Source organism: Xenopus tropicalis, chromosome 4 (assembly GCF_000004195.4).
Source record: "Xenopus tropicalis strain Nigerian chromosome 4, UCB_Xtro_10.0, whole genome shotgun sequence".
Taxonomy (NCBI): Eukaryota; Metazoa; Chordata; class Amphibia; order Anura; family Pipidae; genus Xenopus; species Xenopus tropicalis.
This window is the reverse complement of record NC_030680.2, coordinates 112565102-112578718: the sequence shown is the minus strand read 5'-3', so window position 1 is coordinate 112578718 and position 13617 is coordinate 112565102. Positions and strand designations below refer to the sequence as shown.

At 37.2% G+C, this 13617-nt stretch overlaps 1 protein-coding gene across 4 annotated transcripts in view; it reads right to left on the bottom strand.

Moving 5' to 3' along the window:
* kcnt2 (potassium channel, sodium activated subfamily T, member 2) overlaps positions 1-13617 on the bottom strand; it is a 196843-nt gene that overhangs the window by 112761 nt on the left and 70465 nt on the right. For all 4 annotated transcript variants that reach the window (XM_031901050.1, XM_031901051.1, XM_031901048.1 and 1 more), the window contains exons 3-4: positions 6551-6650; positions 4638-4686 (exon numbers count right to left, since the gene is read on the bottom strand). In XM_031901050.1, coding sequence (XP_031756910.1) covers positions 4638-4686; positions 6551-6650 — 149 coding nt within the window. The remainder of the gene's footprint in view (positions 1-4637; positions 4687-6550; positions 6651-13617) is intronic.

Below are 13617 nucleotides of genomic sequence, written 5' to 3'. Positions count from 1 at the left end.
CCATTTTAGAAAAATTACTTAAAGGGACAGTATACATCTAAAAACACCTTTGCTAAAAATGACCAAATTAAATTTGAGCAGCTGGTTATCAGGGGTTTCTCTGTGGACTGGTAATTAGTTTTATCAGTTCTTTTGAAGTCTTGAAGTAAAACTGGTTTCATGTTCTAGTTTAGTGCAAGAGATAATAGAAATCATAGGTCCAGTATTTCTTAATTAAGGCAAAAACTATGTTCAGCCTCATTGCCCCCCCCCCCCCCCCTGCTTAATGTTTAAAATGTAATGAGCTCAACTTTCTCTTTTTTGCTATGTTTTGAATCTCCACCACCTACTTACTTCTTCAAACAATTTTGATACAGTGAAGGCTCAGAGAAGTGATATTGAAGTTTGTGGCCAGACATCCATGATAAAATGGCTGCTTATTATAATCTTAATTGTGAACTACCAATTTAAATGCTAGGTACATCTTAACATTGTCATCAGAATCCTGACTAATGGGTCCTGCAGATATGGCACTGAACATAAACTAACTGATTTGTTAAGTATACCTTTTCTAAGGGATTCCGGGTCTTTGATTTAAATATTATATAGTAAACTTAAATTTTAAACATCTTCCAAAATGTAATTCATATCCATTCCTTGTTCTTGATTTATCCTGCAACTCCCATATAATTGTTTCATTATAGAGGGAAATTATCCACCCAAGTCACTAGATAAAAAAAAGAAGCTTGCTAGAAATTGATACTCGTAAAAACATAAGAACCACTGAAATCCTTAAATTTCCCTAGGTGCTTGTGGATTAGGAAAATAGATGTTTCAAATATTCATTCTAATGCCTGTAACTGCTGGAGATGGACAGGTGTATCAGGAGACATTCTTCCTATATGGACAACATTATGGTCAGAAGTGCTGGCCCAGTTAATAGATTAAATTAATTGACATTATCAGTGCAGAACACAAGCGTTGCTCATAAAGTAGAATGTTCGTTCAACTATAAAGCTGTGCTTTACAAGTTGTATTTTATATACTAGAATTGAGGAATGTTCCAGCAAACTAGCCAAATGGAAGCCAGCTCAGGAACAACTGTATTAACAAATGTTAATAAATGATAAGGTATTGGTCAACCTCATGTTAACTTGCTGCCCATAATAATGTACTTAATGGGCTTGTGTATCAATTTTGAGTTTTTCTAAATTGAATAAGCTTGCATATTGAATGCTCACTTAGTTATTAATAAGGAAAACTTGTCCAAATAAAAAGAATTGAATAACTTGAACATCTTGCATTTTTAGGGGCACATTTACAAAAGCACGAACGCTCGAGCGTATTTTCGCTGATTTTTTCGAGCGTGCGCACGACTTTTTCGTACGGCGCACGACTTTTTCGGACGTTTGCACGAAAAAATCGGAAAGGTTTTACCGCTGTTTACAATTGTTCGGTACGAAAATTTCGGGACTTTCGGATCCCCAATACGATATTATCGGGATTAATACGATTTTTTCGTAAGCATTTTCGTGATATATGCGATCTTCCGAAATTTTCGTTTCCAATACGATTTTTTCCCATTCGTGATTCGGATTCGTGGATTAGTAAATGTGCCCCTTAGAGTTTACAAGAGTTTTCAAATATAGCTTGACTTTGCCTAGGACAACTCCCATTAACTTTTATAGAAACTATCAACCTTTTTACATTTGAGTTTTTGGGGTTTTTTGTACTTAATTGTGTGAGTGCTAAAAAACTTGAACAAAAAACAAACTTGAATGTTGATAAATCACCTCCTAATTGTTTTTACCACCTAATTAAATAAAACAGCTGGATTTTAGTCCCTCTATTTTAGTAGTTGATTGATAATTATTCTTTCCTCTTTCCAACAATTTGCTTTCATAACATAAATGTTAAATGAAGTACAAGATTCAACTTGTGATCAAGATAAATTAGCATTATACATGTAATACAGGGCAGAACTACACTATTATAAAATTGTGATTCCCTAGTCTGCCACTAACTAGAACTGAAATTGTTAGATAGTGCCTGATACAGAGCACGCACTGTCTCCTTACATTTGGAATTTAGATTCTATTATTCCATCCTGTGACTATGCAGTTTTAATTAGGATAGCCAAACTTTGAATGTGATTTTGCTTGTCTCTAAAACCTAGAACTGTTTTTTTAAAGAAAACCTGCTTGTTTTAAGTCTCACTATTAATCTTCTGTTTTATAGAACCTTTATAAATAGGTAAGATAAAACAATAAAGCAGTGTTAAAACACTGATTTTATTATTATTATGGATTACACAATAATGGTGAATATGCACCCCTGTCTCATCTAGGGCAGAGAACGTGGCATGGGCCACTTAATAAATTAACAGCAAACTAGGGGGGAGTTTTACTAATCCACGAACTGTCTGAAGGCATCCGAATGCGCTTTTTTTCATAATGATCTTTTTTTTGCGACTTTTTCGTCGCCGTCGTAACTTTTTCGTATGTTCCGCGACTTTTTCGTCGCCGTCACGACTTTTTCATATATTTTCTGCGACTTTTTCTATGCCGACGCGAAAAAATCGGATTGGTTTTTCCGCCGTTTACAATCGCTCAATAAGAAAAAATTGCGGCGGCGATGAAAAAGTTGCGCAAAATACGATAAAGTCGCGACAAATACGAAAAAATTGTGGCTGCGATGAAAAAGACGCTAAATTTTTGTTTCCGATCCGATTTTTTCCCTTTCGGGATTCGGATTCGTGGATTAGTAAATTTTCCCCTAGAAGTTTAAGGATATGAGAAGCAATAATAATAATATAAATGGAAATCTTAGGTATGATTCTAATTGTCCAGAATCTAAGCTTTCAAGTGGAATGCCATTCCTACATTAATCAGTGAGTGATATTCTAGAATAGTGCAGTGATAATTAGCATTTCCATATATTGTACAGATGGAATTAAATAAGGGTGTGGCTGGATACCATATCTTACACCAATATCTTACCTTGTACTCAATCCTAACTAAAATATAATTCATTCTTATTGTCGGCAAAACAATCCTATTGGGGTTATTTAATGTTTAAATCAGTTTAATAGACTTAAGGCATGGAGAAAACCCCATGTCCTGAGCATTCTGGATAACAGGTCCCATACCTGTACAAGGTATTACTAACTTATTGGGAGTTAAAATCAAAGAAGCTTTATTGTAGACAATTAGATTGCATAATAGCCGTACGCGTTTCATGCACTTGCCACTTAATCATAGGCTAGAGAACAGGATACAGAATACACAATATATACCCTATATCCACCAATAACAAGTACAGTCTCATTAGTCAATAAAATCAGGGAAAAGGGAGGGACTTTAGAAACAAAAAGAAGCTTCAATTATAGATACATATACACATATGTATAAGTTTGAAATTTGTACAAAATTGCAGGAACATTATTCATAATAGCAAGAAACATCAAAAATGAAATTTAGACCCAAAGGCTGCCTTGTCCCCTTGGACCCACAGTTCCAAAAGGGACATTAGCAGGGGAACCAATCTGGCTTTCGTCATTGGCTTGGTATTTTCTGAAAAGTTGAAACCTGGGGGTTCTCAATGCTCTAGAAAAAACTCTATGAAAAAGCTCTAATAAGATCATATAAATCATAACCCCCTGGCATTATGTGTATACAAAAACGTGTGGATCTAGCACTGTGTAGATTATTGTCTCATGGTGATGACTTTCAAAACCTTTCTTGGGAGATTGCAAGTGCAAGCAAGACCTTTAGCAGCTATCAACTGACATATGTAAAACAATGAATGTAAAATTAATTGTTTTTGTAAAAGTTACGCCCAGAATGGGTCACTTTAACTAATATCAGGAAGTCATGTACAAGTAAGAAAAGTAATCCCCTATTTCTAATTTAACATTTATACAAAAATGTGATGTTTCAGCTGACAAATTTAGGATGAACTTAGGTGCAATTATAATGAAATGACATTTAGTAAAAGAACTGGTTTATAGACTAAGGAGAGAACACTCTGAGCAGGGCTGGTGCAGGGTGACCCAGTGCTTATAGCTGCAGTAAATATTCAAAGTCTGATTATCCGCTCAATAGACATTATTCAGAATACTTTGAATTGTAAAAATGTTACTGTTTTCTGCAATCAAATGTAAATTATGGGTTTGACCTGATTTAATGTGTTACAATGGGAGTATTTAATAAGTTTTGCAGAAAAGTATGCCATTTAAAAATGAATAATCCTAGTTTGGGCATCTCGCCTAACTGGCACTAACCTGAACAGCACAGAACACTCCATTTCCATTCTGGCTTATAGTGTGTATTCTGATAAAACTTTAGCCCATCAGACAGTTAGGAAAAATCAGGAACCATGGGTAAAAAGATGGCATACAATAGGTACAGTATAGAGCTACTTTTTCTGACCTCTGTTTGTGTTATAATATCTTGGGTTTTGAAAACCATAAAGACATTTAAAGAAAAGGTTTAAAAATTAAAAGGAGTAAAGGTGCATTTACTTCTTACTAAAAACTAAAGTTTTTATAGAGGAATGAAAGTAATGATAAATAATTGCCTCCAGCAGTTGACACTGATCGTAAGAATACTATTTCACCACATTTACACCTGAATATACATCTGAATATTGTGTATTACCTGCATTCCCCATACAGGAAGGCTTCTGTTCACCCATATTATAGAAGACCTACAGAAAATAAAGGGATACATTTCAAATCTATTTAATCTATTAGAACAAATCAATATGCCACAATGGGAATTTGTTTGAGTTTCAAGGAAACAAGGTTTTAACATTTCTTTCAGAGTACATTTGTGTACTCCAAAAACAAAGAAATGATAGCCTCAAACAACATTCTTTAATTAACAGGTTACATAATATTTCAGTCCTGTCTGGATGGACAGAATATACATTGACGTTGTACTTTCCTCTACAGTGCAGCAACATCTCTGTCACTTCAGAAGTCACCAATAATGTGCATGTTGTGTGTTCCTTTCCATTCTATTTTTTGAAATCCACTTCACACATATTGATGCCCTAATTAAGGTGAAAATGCAAACCCCCTCCCCCCCCCAAAGGAATGCTATCATTACCAGCAGGGCCAGGGAAATACCAGTTCCAGGATTCCCTTGTGTTTATTCTTGCACTTGTGGGTAATTCATAAGAACAGGATGCCAGGGCACATTGGCTCACCGCAAGTTGCGAAGAGCCATGCATGGGCACAAGTGCCTTCCAAGCTTTTTTCACATAACCAGCAATTACTTTGCCTCAGGTATAACTGTTTTTATTATAATATTCACAACCCAATAATCTGCACATATCAATATGTATTGAATAAAATAGTAAAAACTTTTTTAAATAATTAAGAAAAAAAAGTCTCTTATCATACATTATAGTAAATTATTTTTACAATTTTTTGTTGTTTTGTCCCACCACATTCCTAGCATACGCCTAAAGCAAAATACAGAGCCGTCTACTGCTATGTGTTTGCATTTAAAATGTTGCAATAGCAGTTATGTCTTTCTATTTGATTTAAACTGTATTTTTGGCATTAGAAGTGCATGGGTACAATGTAAGGTGAATACAGTTGTCACATGGCCACTATTTCACCAGACTAACTTGTAAAATACCAGCCAGGGCTGGGGCCAGTATTACAAATTTACAGGCAATGCAGTTGTCAATAAGTTTGTAATATCTTGTCCTTCATTCTCTGGCCCACCTCCGATCCACCCCTAGCCCATCTCCTATCTCCTCTCCCAGCTCCCTTTCTAACCCTCCATAAAACTATTTCCCATTAAATTTAGCCCACAGACTTCATTCCCCGCCTCCATTAACATTATTGCTCTGCTCCTGATCATGGACCCACTGCCCCATTTACCCACCCCCTGCCCTGGCCGGTAAGAAGAAGCCTGAAAAGTGGCAACCCTAAGGGTGAAGCTTCATGGGTAATTTCTCACCCATGGGTAATTTTCGCCCATATAAAACTCACAAAATGGGTTAAGAAATAAATAGTGCAATCATTCTTTTGATACTGAGCTAGTCCACAAGAGGAGATGCCTTTATATACCCAACCCACAACACTCCCAAATCATAATAATTTGATCTTCTCTCTTGACCAACTATACAGTTATTTAGTTTTATCCACCAGACCAGGGGTCCCCAACCTTTTTTCACCTGTGAGCCACATTCAAATGTGAAAAGAGTTAGAGAGCACAACAAACATACAAAGGGTTCCTGGGTGTGCCAAATAAGTGTTGTGTTTAGCTATTGGTAGCTTCTATGTGGAATGTTTGACAGTACACATGGTTTTGATGCAACTAAAGCTTGCCTTGAAGCCATTCAAAAATAAGCACCAGCTTTGAAGCCACTGGGAGCAACATCCAATTGGTTGGTGAGCAACATGTTCCTCACCAGCCACTGGTTGGGGATCACTGCTCTAGACCCACAATTTTCAAATCATTCATACTGTAACTTAAACCTAACCTTACATTTGCTGATTTTATGTTTCTCTTAAGTGATTTTACATTGTTTTAAATGTATCAAACATTGTTACCATCCATCTCCTTTGGAAGGGTTATCGAGCAGAACACGCACTATATACAACATGCAGCTGAGGAGCTTTAGTGAGAAGTTGAACAGCCGGATTCTGAGACCTGTAAAACAGCCAAATGGAACAAATCATTACTCTGTTTACCAAGTTAAAGTGCATATACAGTGACATTGCATATACATTGAGCCTAGGAACATTAATAAGTTCATTGCTGAAATAACTTAAGCTTGGAATGAAAGTTTTAGTAATTTAGGCCATAAAAATTGTATTTTCATTTTGCATTATTTATTATGACATTAAATGATATTACACAGGAAAGCGTGCATAACCCATGCATAATCTGCTTGCTGTGACTTCAAAAATGTGAGCTTGGTTGCTGTGCTGCAAAAATGACAACAGCTTCCAAATGTATTTGTAGTAGGTTTTGTTGTGGAGTAGGTTTTCCCGCTGGAAGTCCTGGACTGCCTCCGACCTGTTGTAATATTCCTATAGTCAAAACCAATGAGGGAACATTGGCCAAAACAATTTTTAAGGGCTCCACATATCTGGGATTATTAGTCTACTTTATTTTAAATCTGTACATGACAGGTATAAATAGTGATTTTTATATATGATTGTCTTTATTTTCACCCTCCTCTAACACTCAGTTACCTTTCTCATTCTCTTTCTAGTTTGCCTCATCTTGGAACTTACTTGACTCCAATATAGCAGCTGATGTTGAAGCCATATGTATATTTCCAAATAGAATTTACATTATAATTTACATTGCAGCGCTAATATAAACATTGGAAATCTAAATTAAAACATAACAAACTATTTTCTACCAGGAATACAGTAGATACACACTAGTAACCACTGGAGGTATACAACCAATAAAGTCTCTCATTTCTGTTGTACACCACTGCAGAATTTGTTGGTGCTCTAATAATAACTTATAATAATGACTTCCATGTACTCTGCTCAAAACTCTGACATTGTTCCACTATATGAATGCATTAGCAATTTCAAAATCACAGATACTGAAGTTAATTTACTTAAGTGCCTATATAAGAATAATTGCAGTCATTCCCATAAATGCAGTACATTCAGCAGCAGTTTATTAATGGATGTGGGTAAAGGCGTACCTCCTTTTACCCCCTTCCCACCCCCTAACTTGCGCATCATTTACATCAGGTGGTAAGGACAGGGCTGCCTTTCCCCCGTCAGCACTGCGCTCTGAACATAGCACAAGATTGCCAATGAAAATGTTGATGCGTTTTAGCGTAGGGCAGCACCCTGTGCCTAACTTTTTTCCTAAGGTCAGGGTTGGAATGTGTGAAGGCTGTGCCATAACCATCACATTTCCCTTTAAATATAAGCAATGACAGTTTGACGTGCCTTTAGCTAATTTATCCTTTTGTTTTATCCTTATTTATAGACCAAGCAATGTGTGCAGCTGGCCTTAGAGAATACAAAGTCTAGACAGGCCAATAAGATTTTTTGTGCTGTAAAAATATTTGTTCCTGCACATAACTATTGGTTTCCTTAAGCAACTTGCCCTTTTGACTCCCACACTGCTATCTGAAGCCAAATAAAATGTTCATACTGTTATACGAGTTTGTCTCTGCAACAATATCTTGTTTGTCAGTGTCACCTTTCACAAATATACACAAACAAACATATTTTAGCTCCCACATCAAAGCATATTTTTTGCCAAATAATCTTTCTGTAGGCCCTGGCAGGAATCAGGGTGTCGGTATTGTTTTCTCTGGTGTATCATTATGTACACCGGCTCCAGTCCATAAAATGATTAATAAACTACACATCCTGGGGAATAATTCTCATTAAAAACAAATGATATAGAGATGCTGTTGCTAAGAGATTTAAAATCAACAGCTCTAGAAAGATATTCTTGCATTTCTGTATAACACTGAATGGAATGGTGAGCTTGATAGACAAATCATAATAAATTATACCTTTTCAATTTGATTATACTGCTCAGATAAAAAAGATAATTTTATGGCATTCTCTGAAAATTGCTATTATTTGTTTTCTTATACAGCACAGAAATATGAATGAGGAACTGTTCTTGTGTTGATAAACACTAACTAGCAAATAAGTTATGTTTACCACATATGACACATTAATAGAAAAGTTACTTAGAAGAAGTATTACAGTTTTGCTACTCTTCATCTACACCCCAGATTTTTTCAATCAGGGCCAAAACTATGGGCAGACAGGAGAGGCACATGCCTAGGGCACAATGGTGGTGGGAGTGTGTGCTATGCACTTACCTATTTTATTTGCCTATGCAGAGTTCTGGCCTGTCTGCACATGCTTATCATCATAGCCACTTTCCCCCTCACCCTTGTGTTGCATGGGTAGCAGGGAAAATGTAATAAGGAGAGGTTCAGGGGAAGGGAGGAGTGACAAGCAGCTTGTTCTGCGCGCCCTGCCTTTAGCACAGTCAGCCCAAGGTCCGGCACATTTTATAACAGTCCAAAAGCTATCTAGAGCCCCAAACTTGCCCCCTAATATGGAATAGACCACTTAATCACTAGAATTACTAAATAGAGAGTTGAGGGTTCCCTCTATGATTTCATCCAGTCTAAATCTAAATGATCTTGAAAGCAGAGCTGATTTTTTAATCATATTCAATGTAAGATCCGATGGAATATTTAGTTGGCCCAGAACTGAGTGGCATGTCGCAGGGTTCTGTTTTGGGTCTAGTTTTAAAAAATCTTCTTGTTAATGACCTGTAGGAGGGTATTGAAAGCATTTTATTTGTACTTCCATTGACACAAAACTGCCCAAAAATAGACGTCAGCATATAAGTGGTATAAATATAGGTAAATATGTGGTTATATATATGAGATTTAAAAATAGACATGCTAATTTTACCCTTATTTGGGACTAAGACAAAATCTTTAATGGATTAGAAACTAGGGTTCTTGTGGGTAATAAACTTTATAGTATTCAATGCCAGTCAGCAGCAGTAAAGCTGGCAAAATATCTTTATATATTAAAATGGGAATAATTTCACAAAAGGAGATTATGTTTTTTTCCTGGAAAAGGCACTGGTAAGGTCCTATGATTCACAGCATTTTTGATCTACAGGACTCAAAAAGGGCAATGCAGAAACAAAGAGTGAACAAAAGGTGAATTAAGCATTTAAAGGGTTAGGGACAATTTCAGTGAATCTTATGCATATAGACTGGCCAACAGACAGTTAACACTAGATTTACTAGGCCTGCGCAAATTCCCTGGACCTCACACCTACTAGCATCCCTGCTGAGTTTTTTTAACATGCCGTTAGCTCCATTGTTCTATTGCTTTTGTTATGCAAACAAACCCATTACCTGTGAGGCCTAGCACATTTGCATTTGTTAGCAACAGAACTCTCTGGTTGTGGGGGATGTGAGGTGGGCAAATGCTTCCACACTCTCTGCTCACTGCTCCCCAACCCCCAACCAGGAGAGATTCAGAAGGTCTTTCCTTCCAATCGCTGTCAGACTCTACAACAAAGTCCCTGCAGCTGACTCCACACACATCCAATACACCATGGTAGTTTCTATGTGCAATATTTCTTATATGCAATATTAGTTCTTGTCAATCCCTGTCACTACATTGCGGGGAAGATTTACTAATCCAAGAATCCCGAAAGGGAAAAAATCGTATTGGAAACGAAAATTGTGCAACTTTTTCGTCGTCGTTGCGATTGTTCGTATTTGTCGCGACTTTTTCGTCGCCGTCGCGACTTTATCGTATTTTTTCGCATTGACCGATAGTAAACGGCGGAAAAACCAATCCGATTTTTTCGCGACGGCGTAGAAAAAGTCACGGAAAATATACGAAAAAGTTGTGCCGGCGGCAAAAAATCGCGGGACATACGAAAAAGTCAGGACGGCGGCGAAAAAGTCGCAATAAATACCTATCAATACGAAAACACACATTCGGACGCCTTCGGACCGTTCGTGGATTAGTAAATCTCCCCCTGCATGTCTGTCCATAAAGATATAGCCACAAGGTTCTACATCTATTTATATATCCACTCTGTACATAATATACATACACTCTATTTATACATACATACATATATTTATCTGTTTATATATATATATACACCAATATTTTGCAATACTTGTGGGACTAATGAAGACAGATTTGCTGCGATTTCTGACATCTGGATACGCTTCACCAAGAACTGTGCTGAGAGTCAAGGAAGTCCATTGCTGAATGCAGGGACGATGGTCATTGGGTCTGCAAATGCTGCAAACAGACTTTGAAACAGACAGACAGACTGTGTGGGAAAGTAACCACTGAGACAAAAGGCAGAAGGATGAAGAGATGAACATGGAACTGAGGGACAGAATTTTTTTTTTTTCCTATTTTTACATGAACAGGCAGAGGAGAGAACATGCAAAGCTGGAGAGATCACACAAAAACAAAACTCACTTTTGGTGTTATAATTCATTGATGACCAATGAAAATGAAATGACATCATTTTATTCTGTATGTGTACGAACATGTCAAAAACCATGGACCATAACTTCACTCAGCTTATGACATTTGTGTGCAAACATACATTGTTAGACTGGAGTGTTAGCAAGTTTTCGTTGTATTCATGTCATTGTAGTAGCAACTTTTCATTCTGTTTTCACATTTCTGAAGGTTTCCATGTCACACACAGAGGTTTGGATCTGCCTTGGATCTGAGCTACTCTGAGTAAACAAATGCAAATGTACCAGGCCTCACAGGTAATGGGTGATTTGCACAACAAAAGATTGAGGAGAATCAAGCTGAAGACCTGTGAAAATCTCAGCAGGGGTGAATAACACCTCGGGCCTTGCACCAGAAAATAAAAAAGTCAGTAATTCTAGTGTTAAATGATAGGGTATTAATACTAATAAGGTGCTAAATTGCTCAAGTGCTCAAGTGCAGTTTCCATTAGCAACAAATTAGGTCTTTGCTGACATTTTACAATTTGCAGTAGACTATGACAAACAAATGCTGTACTGGCAGTATGAAGCTGAATTTGCAGCCACATCACATAACCAAATACAGACAAATTTGCCTTAAAAAGTAAATTAAATAATGTTTAAATAATGTTTGATTACAACACACACAATATAGAAATGCTCTTAAATCCTACTTGATCTGGAGCTGCTCTAAGTATCACCTGCAACTGTCAAAATAGTTTACTGGGTTGGGCAAGCCAAAAACCGAGGAACATCAAACCCTGCGCTTGTCTCAGCACCTGCCCACCTCCTGAGGGTCAACAGAACATACATACGTGTATTTCACTAGTCTGTTAATAAAAAGAAAACTTGTGCAGAATTTTGTACGTGGTAAAACTGTGAGCTTCCTCAGCCACTAGCTCATTCAGCCAGAGTTGCAGCAGAAAATATTATTTATAGTGCTTAGTGCACACAATAAACTTTAAATGCAGACCCATGGTAATTGCTGCCATTGTTTCACTGTGAAACAGATCAGTTTAGCTACAAGGCAGGACAGCATCCATTTTATTTTGTATTCCTTTGTTGAATAATTTAGTTATTCCAGGCACATAACAGTACATTTCTAGAGTCCATGATCCAAGAGCAGCAAAGGGACTGTGCTAAGAGGCCAGTGCTCTCTTTACCCCATGTCAGGATTTGATTGGCTAAGGATGTTCCAGGGTAAGGGACTGTGGTGCAGTGCCTGGAAGTTAGTTTATCAGATCTTCCCAGCATGCTGAAAGAACAGGAATGAAACAACATCCATTCCTCCCCCCTTACATGTTTTGTAACAGTTGGTGGAGGTGGGTTGAATTCAAGCTCCAGAGGTAATTTAAAGGCCCAGTTGGTGAGTGGGTAATTGGGTAGGCATGGGGTCCTTTGGGGATATGGATAATCTTGGGATGGGACTTGGATAGGAGGCAGGACTCAGGCTTTAGGCTTATTGTTACGGTTGGTCCTCTTGGAGGATAGGGGGTATTGTTTACCGATGTTTAATGTTTGTATTACAAACAGTCCTGTTATGACAAATTATGGTTGTTGATATATGCTTATTTATGTTAAGTATCCTTGTAAATAAACAACTGTGTCCTTCTCTCCCCACTTGGTTGGTGTGCATTAATTTTGTGGGAGTACAAAAGGCGGATTAAGAAGCACTGCAGGCTTGATGCGGCACTAGTCATGTGTATACCAAAAAAATACAAGTTAAAATAAAGGCTAACATCTAAGGGCTACAGCAAACAGATCGTTTTGACTGTTGCTGTAATCATGTAGAAAATAATGGCAGCCAAATCTCCCCTTTCCACCAGTCAGTGTCTCTGCTCAGAAACGTAATTGGCTTGGGAAACATGTTGTGGTATTTACTTAGTTAACAAAAACAATAAAAAGGAAAAAATGTAGAGGAGATTATATATTTAATGGCAAGTAAACTCCAAAAACCAATGGGCTATGGCTACTAAAGGCTAGAGTTCAATGGCTCATTAAATGCATTAGCATTTAGCCCCAGTCCACAATTCTGCCAATTATTTACACTGCAAAACACCGATCCTGCTAATCTAGGAATAGTTCTGGCTCATTGATAAAGGCACTGTAGTTGGCAGTGCATGTTCTCACTCACCCATTTACCTGCCTGAAATGCCTGCCATCCCGAACAATAGATCTCCAACCCTGTTAAGTTTATCAATAAAGATCACCTCAGATTTATTTTTTAGAAACTATCTTTTTTAACACGCTCCCACATGGATGAGGAAATCTGAAACTTTGCCATTTTTTACATCTAATAATTATCCACCTGGCATACTGAAAAGTACAAACTGATGAAGAAAACATGCAGTTTTCTTCCAAACAACAGCTGTTGCTGCCCAAAGCCAGGTTGATGATATGTTTCAAGAATAAATTTAGAATGATGCATCATCTGCTCTGGCATTCCAGAATTAACAAAGGAGACTCCATGATTTTTTTTTCTGTACAGTAAAAGATATAATTGTGTGTAAATAACAGCAAAAATAAGCCTGTGTTTATTTAAAAAGCATGTGTCAAATGCCTGTTTTAATATCAGCCGTAATGACTGTTCCAGCAACTAAATACAAAAACTTT